The sequence below is a fragment of the Bidens hawaiensis genome, unplaced genomic scaffold (genome assembly GCF_021521415.1).
Source record: "Bidens hawaiensis isolate Kalapana, Puna unplaced genomic scaffold, B.hawaiensis_p1.1 tig00027059_1, whole genome shotgun sequence".
Classification (NCBI taxonomy): domain Eukaryota; kingdom Viridiplantae; phylum Streptophyta; class Magnoliopsida; order Asterales; family Asteraceae; genus Bidens; species Bidens hawaiensis.
In genome coordinates, this window is record NW_027494357.1 from 267,072 (window position 1) to 291,073 (window position 24,002).

Here is a 24,002-nt window from a genome sequence, read left to right on the forward strand (position 1 = left end):
TTTTTAAACGGGTTATAACATCTCATTAAATTAAAAACTAATCCCACCAAATATTTGATATAAAATCCTATAAAGTAGGGATATATACTAAAAATTAATATATTATTTATTTAATATATATATATATTATTTACAATTAAAAAACCAATTTTATAGTAAAAAAAATAAACAGGTCTTAGGTATCATCAAGCCATATAGCTTTTAAATCGGGTTATAACATCTCATTTATTTGTGAAACAATTTATCTTCAAAACATAAGTATATTATTAACTTTCATAAAATAAAAAAATAAAAATTCAAAACATAAATAAATATTAAAAACAAGTTATATAAAAATAAAAACTAGCAAGTACATAAGAATGTAAACATACACCCTTGAAGAAGAAGCAAGGTCAAAGGAAAGCCGCCAAGAGATGTTGGAAGCACCCACCCTCACTTACTAGTTATTAGTAGTCAGATCAGAGAGAGTTGTGTTTTGTTGTTGGTTATTGTCGGGGCATCTGATTTCAAAACATGTCCGATCCTTACTGGAAGTACGCTGCCGCTGAACAACAACAACAACAGCCACCGCCTCATTCACTAAAACGCCCACGCTCAGATTACGCTGGTAACACCCCGACCTCCTTTATTATTATTATTATTATTATTATTATTATCTGATGACCCTGGAATCCAGAATTATTATTACCAGATATCTCAAAACCCTAATTACAGTTCTGCAATATGTAATCCTTTTTTTTGTTTCTTAATAATTAACTCGTAACAAACTTTTTGCGTTGTAATGTTAATAATAATAAAATCAATTGCCCTCTCTGTAGGGTTTTTTTATATAATTTAGTAGTGATTAAATTTGTTTACTTGACCTCGGTCTTATATGTTCATCCAATTGGGGTATATTTATTACATTTTGTTTATTAGTTTACTTAAGTAGGCCACCTAATTCTTTCGCTTCATCAGAAATGTATATGTCAAGTCAGAAACTTGTTACTTTAGTAGAAAAAATAAGTTATCTGCTGCATTAAAGATTACAACTTGCAGGATTTGATATTTGCGGCTTCTTTGAGATTCTATAGGCAAGTATTTCTTACTTTGTGTACATTTATTTAATATCTCCGTGTGAAAGTCTTTGTCTGTAAATGTTTGTGTTAAAACCGATTTGAACCATCTATCTTTATTTTGCTTTGTTTGTTGAAGAGCACTCACTGAAAAACGCTTTCTTGACTGATAGTTGTTTTTAAATGTTTTGGAGGCTTACAATTAAATTTTTATCCAGTAGTGTGCTTGGTTTGAATGGAAGAGTTTAGAATCGAAAAATAGGTGTGTAAGTACTAAGTAGATGTTAGTGAGGGCTTGATTTTAAAAAGCTTGAGGCACAAAGAGGTGATAAGGTCCTAAGGCGCAAAACGCAAAAGTATATCGCTTCACGTGCACGAGGTGCTAAATTTTAACAACTTTTTATGTATCGCATACATTTCTATCATCATGTACCCAACACTTAGATATAAATAAGCTTTATACGTGATTTTGTGCATAAATAACCTACATATACAACCTAAAGAAGCACAAAAGCTCTATGATATACTCAATGTACAACTAACCAAAGCTATAGAGACGATAAATAAAACTTAAGATATATTAGACATTTAGACTAATTATGTAGTTATAGACTAGAGGGCATCTATGTGTAATTACCTACTATATATGTAGAGGTCTATGTAACTCTATTATGATTACAATCAAAACACGATACAATTCATGGTTTGTCTGTACATAGAAACCAAAAGTAAACAAATTAGAAAAAGTTTACCGTCAAATTTAATAAAAAGTTGTAGCATTTAGGTTGAAAATGTAATTTAGTTAAAAAGAAAAAAGGGATGTGAATGGTGGTCTAAGCTTGTAAATCCTAAAGTCCTAACTACCACTTTCATTTCTTTCTAGTCACTGTAAATCAACACGTACATAGAGTCCTTAAGCGATCGCCTTTCGCCTCCCTGAAATTTGCTATTTTAAACCAAGATCATGAGTTAAAGTGCTTTTTCTTTGTTCGTCTGATCAAATAGAAAATCTTTACAATGATCGAAATAGATCTCATAAGGTAGAAGCCATGTCCGCATTCTCACTAGACGTTTATCTCTAAATCAACATAGTTGTTTGAGGAAAATAGAACTACTATTTTTTTTGTGTGCAATCATTGTCATTATTGTGCTGGTGTCCTGGAGATTGACTACGTCTATCTTAAAAACAGGAAAATGTTTCTAAAGAAACAAAAATATTACATTTCCTCTAGGGGCTGCTAGTAACTGTAGAAACTGACATGGAGAAAGCTAAGCAGTTGATGCGGGAAAATATTGGATATCGGTTGTGGATCGATATTTGAAACATCGGTTATCGCGGTGGGGTATTGGTAATTTTAATATGGTGCAGAATTTATATATAGATAGCACTTTAAACACTAAAAGTTCAGTATACTTTATTAACAAATTATCCTTTTGCGACTTGCAAAACACTAACAATTGTATTTGTAGCAAGTTGGAACTGATTAAGACTCAAAACACTAACATTAAACACTAAAAGTTGAAATTTAAGACTTAAAACACTGATATCAGGAATATCGGTGATATATTGGTCAATATCGCCGATATTATCGGTACTGACATTCTGACTGATATTTCACATGAGGACCGATAACCGAGACGCCACCGATATTGACTGCATAGTCTGTGAGAAAGTATGGAATATTTTGGCATCAGCTTCGGCGTTGGTCATTGTTACCATTAGTTTCATTTTTTTAAGAGAGAATTAAGCATGCATAAGATGTTTTCCACAAAGTCTGAAGCTACTGAATTTAACTTAACCATGGTAGTTCATATTGGTCATTATTAGACTGACTTTCAGGAAAAAAGAAATATATAATGGCAACAAGCATTTTAAACCGAGTGGTATCTTGTTTGGAAAGTCTCTGACAAATCAGGAAGATATAATAAACCACGGAAAACTTCTGTTAGATGTACTGTACTTAGCTTTTATAAATTTATCAAGGTGGATTGCTCTTATCTAGGGAAGAGTCATACACACTTCTATAATTTGTAAAAAATAACTAAATAAGTGAAACTCATAAATAGTAACTGTTTTAATACAAACTCCAAAACGTGGTTCAAAAACCATAACACTACATTAAAATAAGTTTTTTTTAGTTTATTATGTGTATACGATCTGTTGTAGACTTTCCAAACAAGATAACTTTTTTAAAATCTTTGTAGCCACTGTTTACTTTTTCAGGTTGGTATGATGGTATCTTTTCCTTAAAAGTGAGTCTCGTAAGAGGTAAAATATGAACTACATAGTTAGGTTATTTTTAGTAGCTTCAAATTTTGTGGTAAAAGATATTATCTTTATAATATCTCTTTGCAAGACAACTGATGGTAACATCGACTAACACCAAATTTGATGCAAGACATCGCTCACTTTCTTCATGCTTATCTCCACTTACCGTAAAAACTTTGTGGCCGCTGTAAATGTTTTTACTTTCTAATAAAAAATCAAGTTGTTATATTTTTTTGGTCATCATGGTTTAGCCTCATTAGTTTTTTATGAAAGGCTCAAGCATATAGCGATATACAAGGGACTGTATTATGCTTTTACACAAATAGAGCATTCATCTGTGTCATCATTTCATTTTTATAGAAATTGATACTAGTTGTTCTGACAAAACCACTATAAAAGACTCAAAACAGACTATATGCAACAAGCTGAGCATATATGATCAAATCGAAGGGTTTTTGAAGTCTCCAGTTAGCGTACATATTAAGAGTGTTTGCCCTTTTAGATTTTTTGTTCTAGTTTATAAGGGACATGTAACTATGGATTTTATTCTTGGTTAATAATATATGCTTCAATTTTATCTGTGGATCATATATCTTGACATTGTTTTTGCGGATTTGGTTTGTATGATAGATGTTCCTGGTGGTCATGACTTGTCGCGCTATGCTGCTCATCAGGACACAAGAGGAACTCCGCTGGTGGTTAAAGATTCTGATACAATCGGTGCATCATATGACCGTTACCTACGTGGCACGGTACATCTTTATGCACTACCAACTGTATGTCATTACGATAGTTACATATAATATGTATTCTTACATGATAATCTGTTACATCAGCAGCAGCAGCAACAACTTCCACCATACAGTGGGGGCAGTGAGCCTCCTAGACTCATGGGATCGGGTCTTGGTGTCGGTGGTTATCATGAAGATCCTCGCATGATGGGTATGGGCCTGTTGGGGAGTATGGATCCTGCAATTGCAAAAGTTCGGGAACCTGGGTTGTTAGGTGTAAGGCCTGAAATTGCTTTGCCTCCTGATGCTAGCAATACTCTCTTTGTAGAGGGTTTGCCTAAAGATTGTTCACGCCGAGAAGTGGCTCGTATCCTTCTGATTTTATTTCTTTTTTTTATTTCGGTTGCAAGGCGGCTATTATGTGTTTTTTGGTTCCTTTACTTGAGTTTGACAGATATATTTCGTCCTTTTGTGGGCTACAAAGAAGTGCGACTTGTGACCAAGGAATCCAGACATGTAAGAACAAATCTCTAAGAAGTGTTAGTTTATTTTAGTATACTAAAATATAGTTTTTTTTTTTGGTTTTACAGTCGAGTGGGGATCCTTTGGTGCTTTGTTTTGTTGATTTCGAGAGTCCAGCTGAGGCAGCTACTGCTAAAGATGCATTACAAGGTACATTTGTGTTTTTTGTAACCGCTAGTATAAGTTTTTTTGCTTTGCAAGGGTTGGTTGGCTCTTACATTATTAAAGTAATGCAAAAATTATACATAAATGAGGTTACTTGCTCAGAGTTATGGGGGGTTTATTTGAATATGTTTTTTTTTTCTTTTTTTCGCATTTTGCAATCAGCAATTTTTAATTGCTAGTGTATTGTTTTTTTATTCATCTTAAATGCTCCTAACCCTTGAAAAGGGTTCCCATCTGTTGTGCGCTACTCACTATTTCTTCAAGCTAAGTGGCAATACTAGATCCAGGATGATGCGATTATAAAATATTTTATTTAGTTGAGGATGGGTTTGGTTCAGAGGATGACGGCATTGGAATTTAAGATTCCATTCCAAGGTGTGTTTGGTTGGAAAAGAGCGTGGAATTCAGTTTGAATGGAATTTGTAAATTCCATTAGATGAAGTGTTTCAACTTCTCTTGCAAACTTGTGTGAATCTCTAGGATTTGAGTGGAAACGTTACGTTATCGTTTGATGAATATACCCTTTGCGTCTAAGCAATCAAATCTGATTCTGATGTCAAACGCCCATTCTTCTTCTGCTTTGTTTTTCTGCTGTATTCAATCATCAATATTGTGAGGTTCGAGTGTTTGATTTATAATCAATTTAAACGTATCATAAATCCATTAAGTCGGCTTTGAAAAGTTAAACAGCGAGATTTTATAGTGCGCTGCCTATTTCTTTGATGAAAAGGGATTTACTAGAGCGAACCACTAAATTCATTTAGATCAGTACTTCAAAATTATTGTTGAGCTTACTAATATGAATGAATGCCAGTTTTAATCTTTAAAACCATGCTTCTTGCATATTCACGACCTCCATCTTTAAAATGGCTGACAGAGAACTTCAGGTTTAGTTGTGTAGTGTAAAATAGTCAAACTCGATTTTGCAGGTTATAAGTTTGATGAGCATGACCGTGACTCAGTCACCTTAAGGATGCAGTTTGCTCGCTATCCTGGTGCGAGGACAGGTGGCGCAGCAAGACCAGGCGGCAGTATGCGTGGAAGGCGTTAAATAAGCGACTTTACAGATTACAGGTGATAAAATCTATATAACCATGCGATCGAACAACCTCTGCTAATAATAAACGCCGCGTATACTTAATATGAATAATATCTATATACAATCGGACTTAATTGTGGGACCGCGCTTGTATGTAGGATCAATGTGTTTCGAAAAATATCTGAATCGGGTGCGTTACAACGTTGCGGGTTGCCAGTTTCTTTAGGATCAGTTGCGTTGGATGGGTTTCGGTTTCCAACCGATGATTGCAAACATTCGATGCTTTGTTATGTGCTACCAAATATCGTTTCGTTTCATTCTGAGAGCACTGTTTTATTATATTTTATTAAAAACGTAGCTTTGTGCGTTGTAGATTGTGGTACTATGTTTTGGGTTTTACCTATGGTTCTTCAGAACTGACCGTCTTTCGCTTATTTGGGGTTTGTTAGCTATTCTATTGTACGTGAGGGTTCACTCTATACGATGTACTTTATGCAACTGTTGTATAGTTAAGTGAAGTGATTATAATGCTAGCCTTGTTTTCAAGAGAGAAGAAGCGGCTTCAGCTACACAATAAGACTTATGCTCTTATAGGCTCTCATTAGTGTACCGGGTTGCGCCTTTGCCTATCGATGGGTCAGGTCTTAGCTCAGATCCTGTCTGTCTGCTTATACGTTCCGTCGGATCAAGAACATGAACCACTGATTCAATAGATCTAGAGTAGGTAAATGCTGGGATGATTGGTCGGTCAATCCATTTAAATATGAAGTATTATTTTCTTATATAATTATTGTTGTTTGTTATTTAATTAAATCTACCAGTACACTGGCGAATTTGATCATACCTTTATGCTGCAAATGGAGGATAAAGTAAATTAAATACATAACTTGATGCTGCAACTGGGCAAAGAAACATGCAAGAGTGATATTGGTTCGGCTCATGTGCTGCTGCTGGTGGAAAAGGGAGAAGCCGAGCATAGGAGCCACGCCAGTATCACGCTTGCTTGTTTCTTTGTTTTATGGCAGTTAGAGAGATGATCTACAGGTGGTCCTTCCTCCCACTCTATATAGTTGGTTAGCTTGAATAGTGTCATAGATAAACATACAAACTTTTGCCAGTTATAATATGTTTGGCAGCCAATTGATCATCTAGAAGCACATAAATTATATATTATATCTAGATATTGTTTGATCATGTACAAGATTACATTACATTAATATATATACACACACACACAGAGGGGAGGGGGAGGGAGAGAGAGAGAGAGATGATTACCCATTTTAAAGTAATGTATAAACAATTGTACCTAATATTTTAACTATGATAAATGACCGTCTCTTGTTCTCCCTCCCAAATGTTTATGTGATTGTTGCTCTATGCATAAACTTTTATGTGTTGAACAGAGCGCAAGCACGTGCACATGTATATACGTGAGTGTGTGTATGTAGGTATGTATGCATATTAGTATATACAGAGAGGGAATGAAGTTGTACATAACGTTTTGAATATGATACACGAGACAAGACTCTTATATGAATACATTTAGAATCTGGAAAATATAATAGGATTTTAATAGGGGCAGCAGGTATTTGGGGGTATTTGTCATGTTGTGTGGAATTGGTCTTTAGAGATACATATAATTTTGGACGGTTAAGTTTATAATATGTGTGTAGGTATCCTATGAAGGGGTGCCCACAGATTCCCTCATTGTTGAGTTTTGTACGTGTTTGTGTATATTATAATACCATAAGGAAAACGTTATATGGTCTAGCTGATGCTTACGTTATAAGAGATTAGAGAATGGAAAAGATCTTGTTTGTTTGTTTGTTACTTTCCTTCAATAATAAACTAAGTAAATTACACTTAAGTACGCTATTGATCACCTACTTTACAATTTTTAAGTCATCTTATTAGAGCGTGACATATTCGTGTTTCACTTAGTTTGTAGGCTGATAAAAAGCCTTTTTTACGTTGCCTTGTCACTCCTAACTGAACTAGCTTAGAAAGTCATGTATCGTCTTACATAAGGCAAAATGGATGTATTTTTCGTAAATGTAGAAATACATAATGTATAAGCTTGACAAGTATACATTTGTGTATATATATACTCAAGAACATGCATGATATAGAAGTGAATATTATAAATGTATAAAAGTGTACTGTATTGCCTGAAAGTGATTTTTATATAAAGTTAAGGATGTTGTGTAACAAAGTGGAAACAATTGTCACTGGGATAAGTGTTGTTATTTGTTAATACAAGAGAGATTAAAAAATTTAGTTAATTGATCGAGTCAAGTTGTTAATTACAAGCATTAGACTTCTGAGTTCTGACTACATTTGTTAATTAACCAACCATGATCCACTTTTTAATTAAAAAAAGAGAAAAGAATTGATTCGGGTTAACTTAAAATATGTAATGGGCCACTCTTAAATCATATTTAAAACAAGATCTTTTCCCATTTGCCTTTGATACATTTGGTTTTCTGGCTCCAGAGGCTGTGAAATTTTTGAGTAGGGTTCAGCGCGTCGTACACGGAACCTCTTCAGCTTCTAGGTCCCAAAGCTTCGTTTTTAGCAGGATTGGCTTTGCTGTTCAAAGGGGGGTTGCGGCGCAGCTTGTTGCCCGTTTGCCTGCCACTTTATTGTAATCGTTTTATAGTAAATTATATAAAACTTCGATTAATATTTAAAAAAAAAAAAAAAAAAAAACTTCAATTTTCTTTCTAAAATGACTTGTTCACATGATCCTTGCCAAAGCTGTTTTGATCTAAGCAGTTAATGCGAAAAAATATCGGATATCGGTTATCGCAGTGAGATGTCGGTGGGATATCGGTAATTTTACTATCAGGTAAAATTCATATATATATATATATATATATATATAACAATCTAACACTAACAATTCATTATAGTCTCATACCATTAACAAATTAACCTTTTACAAATTGCATAACACTAACAATCGTAGCTAGTAATAAATGATTAAGACTTAAAACACTAACATTGAACACTAAAAGTTGACAATTAAGACTTAAAACACTGATATTGTGAATATCGGTGATGTATCAATCAAATATTAGTCAAATATCGGTCAATATCGTCGATATTATCGGTACCGATATTCTGAACCGATATTTTGATTTATATATCGCCAAGGACCGATAACCGATATATCATTGATACACCGGTGATATATCGGCGATATCGACTGCATAGGTTTTGATAACACAGGGTGGAATTAAATGGTTATACATAAGAACTGCATCAATAATTTTGTGGTAATTCAACACGAGTTTTTTTAATATTGTTAAGAATGAAAACAACACAAAATACAATAACTAAACAACTTTTTTTATAGGGTAAAGTTAAAATACAAAGGAAAACAAAAATGAGAAGAGTGAGAAGGAATTCAGTCCATTGATCTTAGATTTGAATAACTGAGATTAATTTAATAAATAAAAATTGATGAAAAGGGCATGAAGGTAATAACCCACCTTTGTTGACTTTCTCTCTCCAAATGCAAGGCATATGTCAATTCCTCGATCATTTTAAAATGTCCATAACTTTTTCATACGACATTATTTTTTTAAAAAAAATTCACCACAATAATAAGCGTTTTTTATCTTTAATATGAGTATCATATTGTTATATAAAAGTATAAAAAAAATTAATGGGTTTTTTAATTGTGTTTTTTTTGTTGTTCATTGTGTCTTTTAGTTGAGTTTTCATATAAATTGTATTATAGATTTTGATCATTATATTTTTCAATTGGTACTCATATTAAAGACAAAAATTAAAACAAAGATTACGTCATTGTGTCGTTTTGTTCGTCATTAACTTTTAGTCATTGTGTAACACGTTCATTTTCTTTTATTCGGATTGACATATGACAAATTCATTTAATTTGAGAAAAATAGCATTGCGTTCATTGTATATTACGTTCAAGTCATTGTGTAATATGTTGTTTCCATTGTGTTTTACGTTTCAAGTCATTGTGTTATATATATTCACCATTGTGTCTTACGTTTTAGATCATTGTGTTATACGTATTCACCATTGTGTCTTACGTTTTAGGTCATTATGTTATACGTATTCACCATTGTGTTTTATGTTTCAAGTTATTGTGTAACATGTATTAATCATTGTGTTTTATGCATTAGATAATTTGTTGTTATTTTATCATTATTTTTACATATTATTATTACACAACAGTGTTATTATTATTTAAAAAAAAACATAATGATGAGTTGAAAGACACAATGACGAAAAAACACAATGACGAAAAAAGACACAATGATAAGCGAAAAGATATAATGGTGTGCGAAAAGACACAATGATAAGCGAAAAAGCACAATGGTGTGCGAAAAAAAACAATGACGAAAAAAGATACAGATAAGCGAAAAGACACAATGGTGTGTGAAAAGACACAATGGTATGCGGAAAGACATAATGATGTAATTTTTGTTTTAAATTTTATATAACAAAAAGTCATACTCATATTAAAGATAAAAAAACGCTTGTTATTATGAAGAATTTTTTTTTTTAAAAAATATCATACGAAAAAGTTATAGACGTTCTAAAATGATAATGATAGGGGTATTAACATGTGTCTTGCATGTGAAGAGAGAAAATGTGTACAATTACCTCTATACCTTTTTTCTTTTGGTCCCCACTTGACACATGTCAATTATTTATAATTTTTCACACTTCTCATTTTAATTACTATTTGTAGAACTTTGACCCTTATTTATATTAACCTTAACTTATTTCCTACTCCGATACTAATTCCTAATAATACTCAAATGTATAATAAATAAACTCCAACTCTAACTCAAATGATTATAATACAAACATCAATCATTATTTCTTATTTTATTTTGATTCATTTCTACTCATAATTTTAAAGAAAATTCTAAAAATGTCCTACTTAGGCTATGTGTAGTGGAGCGGCTACAAATAGGGGCGAATTGTGACACGTGGCGCCCAATCAGCAAAGGAGGCGAATTTGTTTTTGGAGTGTAATGGTGTAGGGGCTACAAGTTGGGCTCACAATATCTTTTTTTATTATTTTCTTTTTATAATTAAACTAATTAAATAAAAAACCTATTTCTTCAAATAATTAAATAAAAATGCATTAAAATTAAAAAGAAATACAAAAAAATACATAACTAAAAATATAAAAAAACATATAGCTCGGTTGGCGTACATGTTTAGGTTCGGGTCGGGAAATTGAAACGGATAGCTCGGTTGGTTTAGGTTCATCGGGTTCCATTGTAAATTCACGTTCGGTTGGTTTTGCGAACCATGGTGTTGACCGAAAGGAGGGAATGGGTGGTTCGGTTGGTTCGGGTTGTTTCTAGGATTCATTTTGCATATACATACACACACACACACAACATATATACATATACATATACATACATATATATATATATCACACACACAACATATATACATATATATATATATATCACACACAACATATATACATATAGATATACATATATATACACACACAACATATAATATAATAATAATATTATTTTCTTCACCCAGGAAATAATAACACCCCACCCCCGCCTTATTTCGCCCACTTATCGCTGGGGGGGGGGGGGGGGGGCTGTGTTCGCGCCCAACGTCGCCTCAAATCATCCAAACCCAAGCCACACTACATATGACCTTATGAAAAGAATTCACTTTTATCTCTCAATTTCCCAAACTCATGATTCCAAAAATGTCCACATAATTTTTCTTGGTTTTCACTTTTCATCCTTTAGTTTTTTTTATTTACTTTAGTTTTTTTTCTAAATATACAAATGGAGCATACTTTACATGAGTTTTTTTTCCAAGACGGTGTTGGTGAAAAAAATATTTATTAAAATGGTGTTGCTTTTAAAATATTTATCAAAATAGTGTTATAGTTATTTGATGGTTTCTCACTCCTAATATTATTGGTTAACTTCAATTAATTAAATAACTTTTGACTTAATCATCTTAATAACTACTACCTTTCTAGCCAATTTTGTTATTTATAATTAGAAAGTAAATCAAATTATTATTTATATCATGAAATTCATAATACTAAACTTGGAACAAAATAGTATTATTTTTAGAATCAATAATATTTGTATCGAATGATTTGTTTCACGCGTTAAATCAAGATTCAAGATACATTAAACTTGTTTAATAAATGTATAATATTATATAAGTAAAAAATTGTTAGTATACTTAATTTCCTACTTTGTAATAATATGGTAGCTTTGTAGAAATATTAAAAATCATTATTAATTTAAGTAATGTTTCAGTTATTTTAAGTAATGTTTAAAATTGTCTTTTAAGTAAAATTCAAAAAAGAAATTAAGTTATATATCCAAGAAATGGCTAGTCACTTGAGTACGAGCAAGATTATAAGGATAAAAATTTAAGTAATGTTTTTGGTAAAGTTTGGGGATACGATGCAGCTTAATAAACTCAAATGTTGTTCATATTCAAGATTACTAAATTAAGTATTTTTTTTTATAAAAATGGAAAGAATTTAAAGTAAATTAGGGGGTTTGAATCAAAACTACGTAGTTTTGATTGTTTTTTCGTGTAAAGTTACACGTCTAACAACACCGTATTCACTTTCCTCATATATTAAATACTTTGTATATTACAATATCTCTTGATAAATATTCTAACTACAATGATGTAGGATACAATGTGCACATCAAATATGATGAACCTAACTAGCTAGTAGTGCGTGCTCATGACACTATATCTTTTATATTTCACTTTAAAATTAAAAGAAAAATGTGTTTTATGTCCAAGTATACATGCGATGGTGAAATATAGCTGAAAAGAGATATTAGAACCATCTTTTATTAAGCTTAAATGTAGTTGTTTATGAACATTCGTATAAATCTTATCATTTTAAAAGAATATAAATTTATTTCTAACTATTAACTTTAATTATTTAGTAATTATAAGACATTCATTATTTTTTTTTTATTCAAACTACATATGTGTGATAAGAAAAATATGAACATATAATATTATTATTAAATAAATGATATTTTTTTCTTTGATGATCAGTAAAAGTTACTCATTGATAAAAAAGTTGTATTATAAATAATATTTTTTTATTACCTTTTTTAATTAAATAAATGAAGTGGTTAGAAAAATATAAGTATAGTTATAAGGATAATCAAGTCAATAAATATTTAATTAATTAATGTAATCCAATAAGATCAAAAGTGAGAAATCAACAAGCAATTAAAACACTACTTTAGTAAATATTTTAAAATCAACACTATTTTGATAAATACGTTTTTCACTAACACTACTTTAAGAAAAAACTCTACTTTACATTAAATAAAAAAGGTGATTAATTATTGTAAGCATACAGTTTTTTTTAATATTCAATAGGTATCCATGTGCTCATTTAAAATTGTTTAAAAACAATGTACCTTTAAGAATGTAGAAAAGCTTATTTATCATTTTCTGTTACCCATGAAGAATTTAATTTGCTCTTTAGACTATTCACTTTTAAAGTGCTTGGTATATTGAACAATTGATAGTGCATAACTTCGATGATCTAAAGTAACTTTTCATATGGTATGGAATTAAAATGACGGTAGTACACAATATACAACACGGCACGTAGTTTGACTTAGTAAAGTCAATATAGGTTTTTTTAATCCAAAATAATACATCATTATACTAAATTTATCACGTAGAATTTGCAAAACTTGCATAATAAAGTTTTAATGCATACAATAATAGAATAATACTCCGCATTATTAAATAACAATATAATTTCTTTGATAAAACAATCTTATGATGTTATAAACACCACATAGATCGTCTTAAATTTATTTATTTATTTATTTTTTTTTTTTTTTTGAAAATTGACTTTCATTAAAAAAAGACACAACCAACGACTATCACCAAGACGGAGAAAGACGCTGAAATCCAAAAACCAAAACCAACAATCACGTTACATCAAATAAACACCAACTTTTCCAATCCACCACCCCTATCTTAGATCTATTTTTGTACCAAAGAAAACCCTTTGATTTTATATCCGCAACCATTTCTGCCACGTTAGTGCTCTTGCCCGAAAAAATCTTTTCATTCCTAGCCCGCCAAATCCTCCAACAAGTAATGATGACTATTCCATGAATAATCAACCTTTTATTCCCCGTCGCACCACAAACCTTATGCACTTCCACCAAATCATTGACATGAAAAACAAATAGTCTAGGGATGTTGCACCATGAACCAATCGCATTCCAAACGTCCATAGAAATGGAACACCCGGTTAACAAGTGCTCGAGCGATTCCTCATTACTCTCACATAAAGCGCAACTATGATCATCACAATACAAATGACGTCTAGCTAAAGCCTGCTTGGTTGGAAGGCTATCCTGAACGGCCCTCCACATAAAAATATTACAATTTTTCGGGACCCAATCGCTCCATTGGAAACTGGAACTCCCAGCGTCCACAACGGACCGCACCATCCATCTTTTAATCGCCGAAACCTCAAACTCTTTGCAGCTACCAACCGCCCAAGACCATGAATCTTCACGGTCAACCATCACCACCCCTTGAAGGAGATCTTCCAACTCCTGCTTCTCGCTCACCTCCTGATGGGAGCAAGGAGCTCTAAGCCAATCCCACACAATGCGACGAGAAGATCCAGTGACCACCAACCGATCAGCTAACAAGACATTTTTATGTTTTTCTACCGCATATAAGGACGGATACTTGTCCATAACCGGCGCCGAACCCAACCACAAATCCGTCCAAAACCTAACTTGGCGACCATTCCCGACTGTGGCCCGGATCACTCTATTAAAACCCACACCATCAACCTTAAATTTGTTCCAGAACATAACACAATTCTTCCAAACCCCGGGAACCCCATTATTAACCGGAGCAAGCCCCCAACAGCGCGAGGTCCCGTGAATAGACAACACTACTCTTCTCCACATCGCGTGCTGGTCATTTAGAAATCTCCCAAGCCATTTAGTAATCAGCGCTTGATTATTAACCTCTAAACGAGCGATACCTAAACCCCCTTCTTTTATAGGTTTGGTGACTACCTCCCAAGCCACCCAAGACATCTTCCTCACTTCATCCGAACCTCCCCATAAGAACCTTCTCATCAAAGCTTCTAAATCATTGGTAACCTTCTTGGGTGCCTTAAAAAGCGAAAAATAATAAGTGGGAAGACTATCCAGCACCGATTTAATAAGGGTTAACCGACCAGCAATAGATAACGAATTAACTTTCCATTTAGAAAGCCTCTTCTTGAACTTGGACACAACCGGTTCCCAATTAACCACCCTATTCATGTTAGCTCCAACCATAATCCCAAGATAAGTAAACGGGATTCTACCCGGCTTACAACCCATGAAACCGGCTTGGATATCGATCTCACCATCTTCTACACCTACTCCAAATAACACTGATTTATGGAGATTAATCTTTAGCCCCGAACACAAGTAAAATATGCGAAGAATACGTTTCAAGTTATCAAAATTAAAAGAAGACCACTCTCCCATAATCATAGCATCATCCGCATAAAAGAGATGGGATAAAGTAGGACCTTCGTTAGGAAGAGTAATACCATGAAACGCACCTATATCACAGGCTTGTTTCAACATACCTGAAAAAGCCTCCATCATAATAATAAAAAGAAAAGGCGATAGCGGGTCACCTTGACGAATGCCTTTATGACATCCAAATTCGAAAGTAGGAGATCCATTAACAAGAACAGACGATCTGCTCGCCAACAAGATACCACTAATCCAATCGCACCAGACCGAAGGAAAACCCATCTGAGAAAGAACCGACAACAAGAACTCCCAATTCACATTATCAAAGGCTTTATCGAAGTCAATCTTGAACATAAAAATTCTTCTTTCCCTCTTTTTAGCCCAAGCAATAACCTCACTAGCCACCAAAGGGCCATCAAGAATATATCTCCCGGATAAGAAAGCCGACTGATGCTCTGAGACAATCTTATTCATAACCGTTTTGAGTCGATTCACTAACACCTTCGACACACATAGATCGTCTTAAATAAGTTGACCCACATCAAGTTAACCCTATGTTTACAATTATCCGATTGGTTGGAGATAAATAAAACTCAAATCGAGTTGTTTGATTTTAAAGACTTTACATTAGGTGAAGTGAAGATTTAGACTAGAAATCTGAAGTTCAATCCGATCTCATCTAGGTTTTATAGCAGTGAGTCATTTGGCAGCAGGATTTTCCAAAAACAAGATATGGCGAGCTTGGCTAACAAGCGCTATCTGTGATTGCTGACCTATGGGGTCACCTTTTGCCATTAAGATAAACTGGATTTTATTCATTGGTTATCAAATAAATTGTGTATTGGTTTTCATTAATCCCAACTATTATATTTTTTGGTCGCTATTGGTCCCAACTCACAAGTTTGTTGCGGACGATCCCATCTTTTAATGTATTTGTTTCCAACGGTTAGGGAATAATAGAGCCCTAACGCCGTTACTTGTATGCTGTCAAAAAATAGCTTTTGCCAGGAAAAGTCATATTTTTTGCTGGAAATCTTAACCTAAACACCAACTGCACCACTGACCAACCACCACCGGCCGATTTTGACGATGGTTCTAGGGTTCCGACGACCTCAATAATTTTGGAGGGGGGGGGGTTACTACAAAAAAATTATGAAGATCCGATCTAAGGTTACAAAGATGTTTTGAATGAAAATGAGTATCCTGGAAAAAAATATGATAAAAGGTCGCGGATCGTTGAGAACAAATATAATAAAATTTGGACTTGTTATCAGCTAATTCGTTAGTTAAAACCAACAAAGAACACAAGATAATAGTTGAGAACTTGAAATTAATAAAAACAATACACCTAAAATTTTTTTCGATAAAACAGTTGAGATGGCAATTGGTTAGCCTGGGGATGAAACAAGATCTTAAATAAATGCACCATCACCACAAACTCAGATTGTGAGGGGAACCAAAATATCCACATGAGCTCAACCATACCCCACCAACAATTATCCTCTTGTCACTACATTTAAAATCTCACTTCTCATCTTTAATGGCAACTCCATTGCTGATTATTATAAAAATTAAAAAAAAAAAAAAAGATTAAACAAAATCATAATTTAGAAAAAAATGGTTGCTCTCACTTTAATCACTCCACACTCATCTCTACAATCAAAACTTTATCCTCCTCAGTTTGCATCTTATTCAAATTCTGTAATTGAAAGCACTACCTGCACCATTTCACTTAAGCCATCCACAAGGAGAACAAGGTTCACAATCCAAAGTGCAGAAACCAAACCTGCTAAATCACCTGGTAATTTCTTTTCTTTCTTTCTTTATTTGTTTATGTAGTTAATATTATTATACCCAAATCTCAATTATTTTGGATTTGTATTGTTCAGCTGAAGAAGAGTGGAAGATAAAAAGAGAGCTCCTACTTGAGAAAAAGGTAAACCTTCATCATAATTCATTAACTTCTAAAAATACAAACAAATTAAATAATACAAATTGCAGGTCCGAAGTGTGGATGTAAAAGAAGCGTTACGACTTCAGCAAGAAAATAACTTTGTGATTCTTGACGTGAGACCAGAAGCAGAGTTTAAAGAGGTTACTTATATTTTCTCCAAATGAAATAACTAAAAAGTAATAAACTCAATGTATGAATTGTGAATGCGTAGGCTCATCCTCCGGGTGCAATCAATGTGCAAATATATAGGCTGATTAAGTAATGGACAGCATGGGATATTGCTAGACGAGTTGCATTTGCCTTTTTGGGGATCTTTGCTGGCACAGAAGAAAATCCTGAATTTTTACGAAGTATGGTATGAAACCTGAAGCAAGTTAAGTCTTCAATTCATTTTAGGATAAGTTATTTATTTCTTCACATGAATTGAACAGGTGTTGAATCAAAGTTAGATAAAACATCAAAGATTATAGTGGCTTGCTCATCTGGAGGTACAATGAAACCTACACAAAATCTTCCTGAAGGCCAACAATCAAGGTTGCTTACAATTTCTAGAGACTTTATAAGACTACAAATAATTGGATTAGATAAATAGTTAAATACTTAGTAATGCTTGTTGCAGGTCTCTTATAGCTGCCTACTTGCTAGTTCTAAATGGTTACAAGAATGTCTTCCACTTGGAGGGAGGATTGTATCAGTGGTTCAAAGAAGACCTACCATTAGAGTCAGAAGAGTAAAGTTTTTTTATAGAAACTTTCTTGTGATTTGGCATAGCTTTAGTTCAAAACTTTCGATTTAACAGTTATGATTTCATAGTATTTATTACATGGTATTCTTATCATCTTTCAATTGGGTGTCTAATGCTTCTGTGGCCTGAATCCTATTAAACGTCTAGCTGACTACCACAGTGTTTAAGTCAAAGTTTACACCTAATAATATTTGTTATAATTACACTATAGCTTTAAGTCAATAAAGAAGCTCTTGCCATCGCGAGTGCACCGTCGTAAGTCTTGTTTGCACCAATAAAACCACTTGAATGAACAAAAACACAACCAGGTATTCCTGCCACGTCAGACAGATGATCGTCTGTCAACCCCCTCCAATAAGATGACAAAGCCTTTCTACTTTCAAAACTATCTGCTGACACTGCTACCGCCTGTACTCGCCATCTATTATTCCTATCATCCTTCACAGGATATACAAAAAAAAAAAAAAAAAAAAAACCAAAGAGATTAGTCTTATAACGTACAACTTTTGCAAACTTTTAGTGACTTAAAGTAGCACCTGATAAATAACATATTTCAAGACCGGATCAATCTTCATTTCCACCTCAAGCTCAAATATATGAAGCTTCCACTATTGAATAAACAAAAATTGAAGTGAGATTTTGTAACATGAAACATAAATGACAGTTTAATAACAATAAACAGTTGTCACTTACAGGACAAGACCTAGTCAATAACATGATTTCTCCACTCGGGTCAATGTTCTTTCTTGCTGCAAGACATTCCATTACAACTGCTCTTGCTGGCAGCCATGATTTTGCATGAAAGTGGATACACTGGTGCATAAATGTGGCAAACAGACTCATTACTTCAACATATCAGTTTTAAAATAATAAGATGCGAACAAACTCCTTATTAAAAGTTAAAACTCACATCACTACCGACTAGTGTCATTGCATGTTGAAAGGCTTGATCTTCTTTCTCAGGTGATTGATCATCATCATACCAGTTCAAATTTAATCTAGAGATTCTTGAAGACAGAGTCGTAGTGTTCACATATTTGGGAGACTGATCTGTCTCATACTGATTGATTCCATTGTCAATAGCATCAACCGCCTGGAACAATGCACAGTCAAATTTTGTAACAAATTACAGAAGAATTTAGTGACAAAGAGGTAGGTATCCTTAAAAGTTTTCAAATGACCTCTATGAAATTCTTGTAAACAGCTAAAAACAGTCTGTGTACATCAGGATGCTCTTCATCCAGCTTCATTGTTTTTGCAATTATCTCAACTCCATAATGCTACATAAATTAAGTCTGTTATTAGCTGTGCAGTTAATATCGGTTGGTGATGAAGATGAAAAACAAGTAATTTAGTGAGAAACCCATTCCCAAGAGTTTGATAAAATCCTTTCTGGTGATGATCAAACCGGTGGGTGGTCGGATCATATCATATAGTCCTCCAACATCAAGTGTCCTTAAACTAGCCGCAGTGGAAGGTGCCGTTGTGAGTGCCCACACGCTTTAACGCTGAAGCGGAAGCAGTAGAGAAAGGTAATCGAGAAGATGTTGAGGAGGTGATTGGGAGACAGTGGCGTGTAATGGAGGTACGGAAGCCTACAACAAGAGATTTTAACGCCATTCTCATCTTCAAGGTTCAAACTAACGCTGGGGATTTTCTATAAAATTTTCATAACTTTTGATTGGTTGCAAAACTATCTCTCACTTGCTTTTTCCTTTTTTCTTTTTCTTTTTTTAACGGCCACAAACATACCCTTAACCGTCCCCAAGTTATCTTCAACTCCCTCGTCCGAAGGCTCACTGATGGTAAAACCCGGATGCCCTCAGGATTGAACTGAAAGATGCCAGTCTTCCTTTATTGAGCCACCATGTCCCACAAAATGTTGTAAATGAGAATTGAACTTGAGTCTCAGTTAAGAAACTCAAATTCCCTACCAGTACATCACATTAGGAAAGACAAAACTATCACTTGCTAACTCACATATGGGAAAATTCCAAAAATAAGCATTTATGTAAATAAATCGGGAAAATTCCAAAAATAAACATTTATGAAAAGAAATTTCAAGTTTTAGGTGTCATTTGTAACAAATTCCATAAGTAAGTATTACACACTAGTCGCGACGAGTAGTTTGTAGAACCAATTAAAACTTACCACGTGTCCTTAAACTAGCCGTAACGAGCACGTTCACTAATCATTTACGTCACGACTAAATAAGTTTCATGTCTTGCAATCACATAAAATAAAGACATGGCGCTTCCTCAGATGGTTAATCCATGTTCATGTCGAGAACATGATGATGGTCGGATGTAAATCATGTATTTTTAGGTTTTATTTTAGTAGTTTTACTTGGTTTTTATTTAGAATTTCAGTACTTCAAGTATGCTTTTGATTTGTAGGTCGGTGAGAGTTAAAGATACTATTTGAAGGCATTTACGAGCATGATTTGAAGTCTAGGGAAGATCGGAGCCGTTACACAAGTGTTGGAAACACAAAGAAACAAATTCGTTGAAATTCATCTCCAAGAGCAAGCTACTCTCGGGTCAAAGTAGCCTACTTCGAATGCCAAATTAACTTAGAGTAAGACACTCAGATTCATAGTAAGGTAGTCAGATTTTAGAGTAAGGGATTTCCACCCAGAGTAAGCTACGCCAGGGGTCAGAGTTGCTTACGTTGGGTCATGAAATTCAGTTTTAAAGCACGGGCCCAACTGCTATATAAGCCATAAAACCCTAGATCATAAGGCACTTCATTCGAACCATTTTTGGGACGTACTTTGGCCATTTTGGGAGCTCCATAACACCTCTAATTATTACAAAATCCATGTTACATCATCCCAAATCAAGAATTGAAGATCATATTGTAACACCCCGGCTAAAGCGGAATACGCCCGAGTGTGATGTACAGATTGCTCAAAACACATGTGACACTATTAAGTGACAATATTATCATTAATTAATTTAAACATCAAGTACACAAGTTTGTAACAAGAAATACAAGAAAAATACAAGAACAATTAACAAGTTGTCCATTTATTAATATAACCTAAGTTCTAGTGTCTTCTCCATTTCATCATCTAATAATTGTACATGTAGCATATATATATATATATATATATATATATATATATATATATATATATATATATATATATATATATATATATAAAGTCAACTAAATGAATAGCTGGTGAGTTCACACAAGTTTTTATATAAGTACATAAAAATCATACAATTCCATGAACAAGTGTAAATGAGCAAGTAATGTCCTTTCCAGCTGGGATTGTGCACTAGCGTACTCTGATAAGCGCAAGTAAGGTCCTTGAAAGGTGGGATTGTGCACCAACATACTCGGATAATGAGGCCCTTTTCCACTCATAACAACAAATGTCTTGAGCGCAAAGGGGGGCGTATGATCATACTATCTTGAAGTAATCCATGCACGTAATCTTTGAGCAAGTAAGCAAATAAACACACAAGTCCATGTAACGAATTGTAGTTTGTAAATAATGAATAATCGAAATTGTAATTTGGATAAGATATATATGCTACTCCTAAAGGTAGTAAAAGAGTAAATATGAGGTGTGAGAAACTCACCTTGAAGTTGAAGTCAAACTTGAAATAAAACTGAAAACGCGTAAAAGAAACCGAAGCCATTGAACTTCACGAACTAGAATTAAAAGTAAAAAAGAAAATATTAACTTAACTTATAGAAGTAAATAAATCGGTTTGTTGGAAATTAGAAGTGTATATTTTATTATTATTTTATGAAGTTTGATTTTATAATATTATTATATTTTAATGGAATTTTAACGAATTATTAAAGCTAATATTATTTTAATTAGGAGGTTAATACGTAAGTTTGAATATTATATCGTTACAGAATCTTGGATGTTATTGGTGTATTTTATTTTGAAAGCAAATATGTTAATGAATTTTAAAGTTTGACGAACAAAAATATAACTATTTATATTTAACGAGTTTCACGAAAATAGTGGTTATTAATATATTTTAATCGGGTTTTTAACGAAACTTAACGGAAACGAAAGTCGGGTTTTTAGTTGAAAAGAGATTAAAAATAATTTTTACTAAACTTAAAATAATTTTTATTGATTTAATATAGTTTTTAATAATTTAATTTGATCCGTATATATAATAAGATATATAATAAGATATCTTTATAATAAAAGGTTTTAAAAAATAAAAACAAGAAAATTCTCTGACCCGGGTTCGAAACCCGGGACCCCTTATTGACAATTTCATGAACTAACTAGTTAGACTAGGTTTGTTTGTTGTTAAAAGGATGGAAACAAATATATATATAAACGCATACAAGATCATCTTCTTCATTCAAAACCCTAGTTTTCTAATATGTTAATCCGTTCCATATTTGATCAAATTAGTGTAGGGATATTGATTTACGGCTTGAAACAATCACAAATCATATTTAAATTACCTGAAAATGTTATTGATTGAAGGTGAGCCACCGGTTGGCCGGAATCGGACTTGGGCGGGCAAAACGCGATTACAGCGGGTAGGTTAGATTAGTTTGATGTTAGGGGCAAGTCTAGGTGAAGATTAGAAGTCTATTTATAAGATCAATTGGAGCGTATGACGTTAAATGCGAGTTATTAAGATTTTAAGTATAATCCGAGGAGTTAGTGATTAATACGAGTTAATGGGTTGTTAAATGATGAAATAAATCGTATATTATTGCTTAACGTTAGTGGAGATAACATTTAGGACGGGTTAACGAATTGATTGGTGATTAAAAACGTCTTTTGGGTTTTCTTCGGCGAAAGTTCCGGCCGCCGGGCATGGCTGCCGAAAAAACGGGTTAGGGAAGAGGAAGGGGGCTGGGTATATACTAATAATATTATTATTTTTAAATAATTTACATAATCATCCCCTTGACTTTCATTTTATATTAAAACATAATAAAACTATAATTACCATTAAAACCTTATACTTTTAGATATCATATAAAGGTGATAAAAGTTACCAAGTGGATTATTTTCGTATTATACCCGGATAGTTCGGGTCTCGTTTAAGTATGCAGGTTTGAACTTGGAGTTTCGTTATTGAACCACACGAAATAGAAAACGAACGAATAGTGATTAAACGTCGTAATTGTTATTAAACAAATGAACGATAATTATATATGTAGTATACGAATGATATGAATACCTCGAAACATCAAATCAAGTCGGTTAACGAACATAATAAAAATACATGAGACGAAACTTGAAATATATATTTATATTTATACAATTATTTACAAATTAAAACCGAAAATTTAAAAGTGGTCGGATTTTCAGGTTTGAAAGTAACGAATGTTACACATATGATGGCCATGAACCGCTAATCTCCTCGAATCATACCCGGTATGTAGAGTATTGTATTTTACAGTTTTTCTCATGTGTTAAGAATGAATGATTTGTAATTGTTATGATTAATCTATGAGTATTGATGTTTGGCATTATTGTGCATTTATTCGGTTTAGTTTTATTTCGATCAGAATGATTAGTTTGCCATTGCTATGATAATTGCTTACAGGGTTGCTTGATTAGCTTAAATGTGATGAAACATACAATTGCCCTTAATTGAGTCACATTGGTAACCAGTGTCGTGTGCTAGCGATTGTTGATGGCTAAGGTTTAACTCGTTAATCAATATGATTTGATCTTTGACAATTAATCTGTTAAATGAACATGAGAATACTGTTTTATTACATACTTTAAACCTTGGTGTGATTTGTATTGTTTATTGATTGAGCTTTGCTTAATCTGTTTGCTTATTATTAAATCAACTCTTTGCTAGTGTGATCAGCACTCTTGTTAGCTACTTCATAATTCTAAGAATTGATTGCACGTTACATTGACCGTATACTCCTGGTGGATACGATACTTGACTTACCTTAGCTACTTAGGTTAATTAGGTTTTTGCATGACTCAAACGACGGTCATCACATGACTTGTGAA

General features: G+C 33.2%; 2 protein-coding genes and 1 pseudogene across 5 annotated transcripts; 2 read left to right on the forward strand and 1 right to left on the reverse strand.

The window, feature by feature from the left end:
• Positions 1–511: 511 nt before the first annotated feature.
• On the forward strand, positions 512–6,278 carry LOC143574584 (RNA-binding protein 1-like). 3 transcript variants are annotated; one of them, XM_077059171.1, is made up of 7 exons: positions 512–607; positions 3,955–4,076; positions 4,161–4,422; positions 4,510–4,571; positions 4,646–4,727; positions 5,672–5,816; positions 5,940–6,278. In XM_077059171.1, exons 1-6 carry the CDS (start codon positions 514–516, stop codon positions 5,791–5,793), a joined length of 744 nt encoding a protein of 247 aa, XP_076915286.1. In that variant the 5' UTR covers positions 512–513; the 3' UTR covers positions 5,794–5,816; positions 5,940–6,278. The 3 variants fall into 3 exon arrangements, with proteins under 3 accessions (XP_076915286.1, XP_076915288.1, XP_076915287.1); XM_077059173.1 differs by having other exon boundaries at positions 4,167–4,422; XM_077059172.1 differs by having other exon boundaries at positions 4,164–4,422; positions 5,940–6,277.
• A 10,446-nt stretch (positions 6,279–16,724) lies between these two features.
• Positions 16,725–18,510, forward strand: LOC143574586 (rhodanese-like domain-containing protein 14, chloroplastic; annotated as a pseudogene). Its single transcript, XR_013142623.1, has 7 exons — positions 16,725–17,127; positions 17,216–17,262; positions 17,328–17,420; positions 17,492–17,630; positions 17,712–17,814; positions 17,900–18,001; positions 18,237–18,510. The product of XR_013142623.1 is annotated as a rhodanese-like domain-containing protein 14, chloroplastic (transcript).
• A 39-nt stretch (positions 18,511–18,549) lies between these two features.
• LOC143574582 (uncharacterized) lies at positions 18,550–19,275 on the reverse strand. Its single transcript, XM_077059170.1, has 4 exons — positions 19,207–19,275; positions 18,936–19,118; positions 18,719–18,838; positions 18,550–18,633 (listed from the first exon to the last, which is right to left on the reverse strand). Exons 1-4 carry the CDS (start codon positions 19,273–19,275, stop codon positions 18,550–18,552), a joined length of 456 nt encoding a protein of 151 aa, XP_076915285.1.
• Between the last annotated feature and the right edge of the window lie 4,727 nt (positions 19,276–24,002).

Excerpts from the sequence above, each read along its gene's own strand:
- LOC143574584 (XM_077059171.1), top strand. The coding sequence starts at position 514 with ATGTCCGATCCTTACTGGAAGTACGCTGCCGCTGAACAACAACAACAA. Across the intron at positions 4,572-4,645 it reads TGACCAAGGAATCCAGACAT|TCGAGTGGGGATCCTTTGGT; the intron begins GTAAGAACAAAT and ends TTGGTTTTACAG. Across the intron at positions 4,728-5,671 it reads TGCTAAAGATGCATTACAAG|GTTATAAGTTTGATGAGCAT; the intron begins GTACATTTGTGT and ends TCGATTTTGCAG.
- LOC143574582 (XM_077059170.1), bottom strand. The coding sequence starts at position 19,275 with ATGAAGCTGGATGAAGAGCATCCTGATGTACACAGACTGTTTTTAGCT. Across the intron at positions 18,839-18,935 it reads TGACACTAGTCGGTAGTGAT|TGTATCCACTTTCATGCAAA; the intron begins GTGAGTTTTAAC and ends TTTATGCACCAG. Across the intron at positions 18,634-18,718 it reads TATTGACTAGGTCTTGTCCT|TGGAAGCTTCATATATTTGA; the intron begins GTAAGTGACAAC and ends TTTATTCAATAG.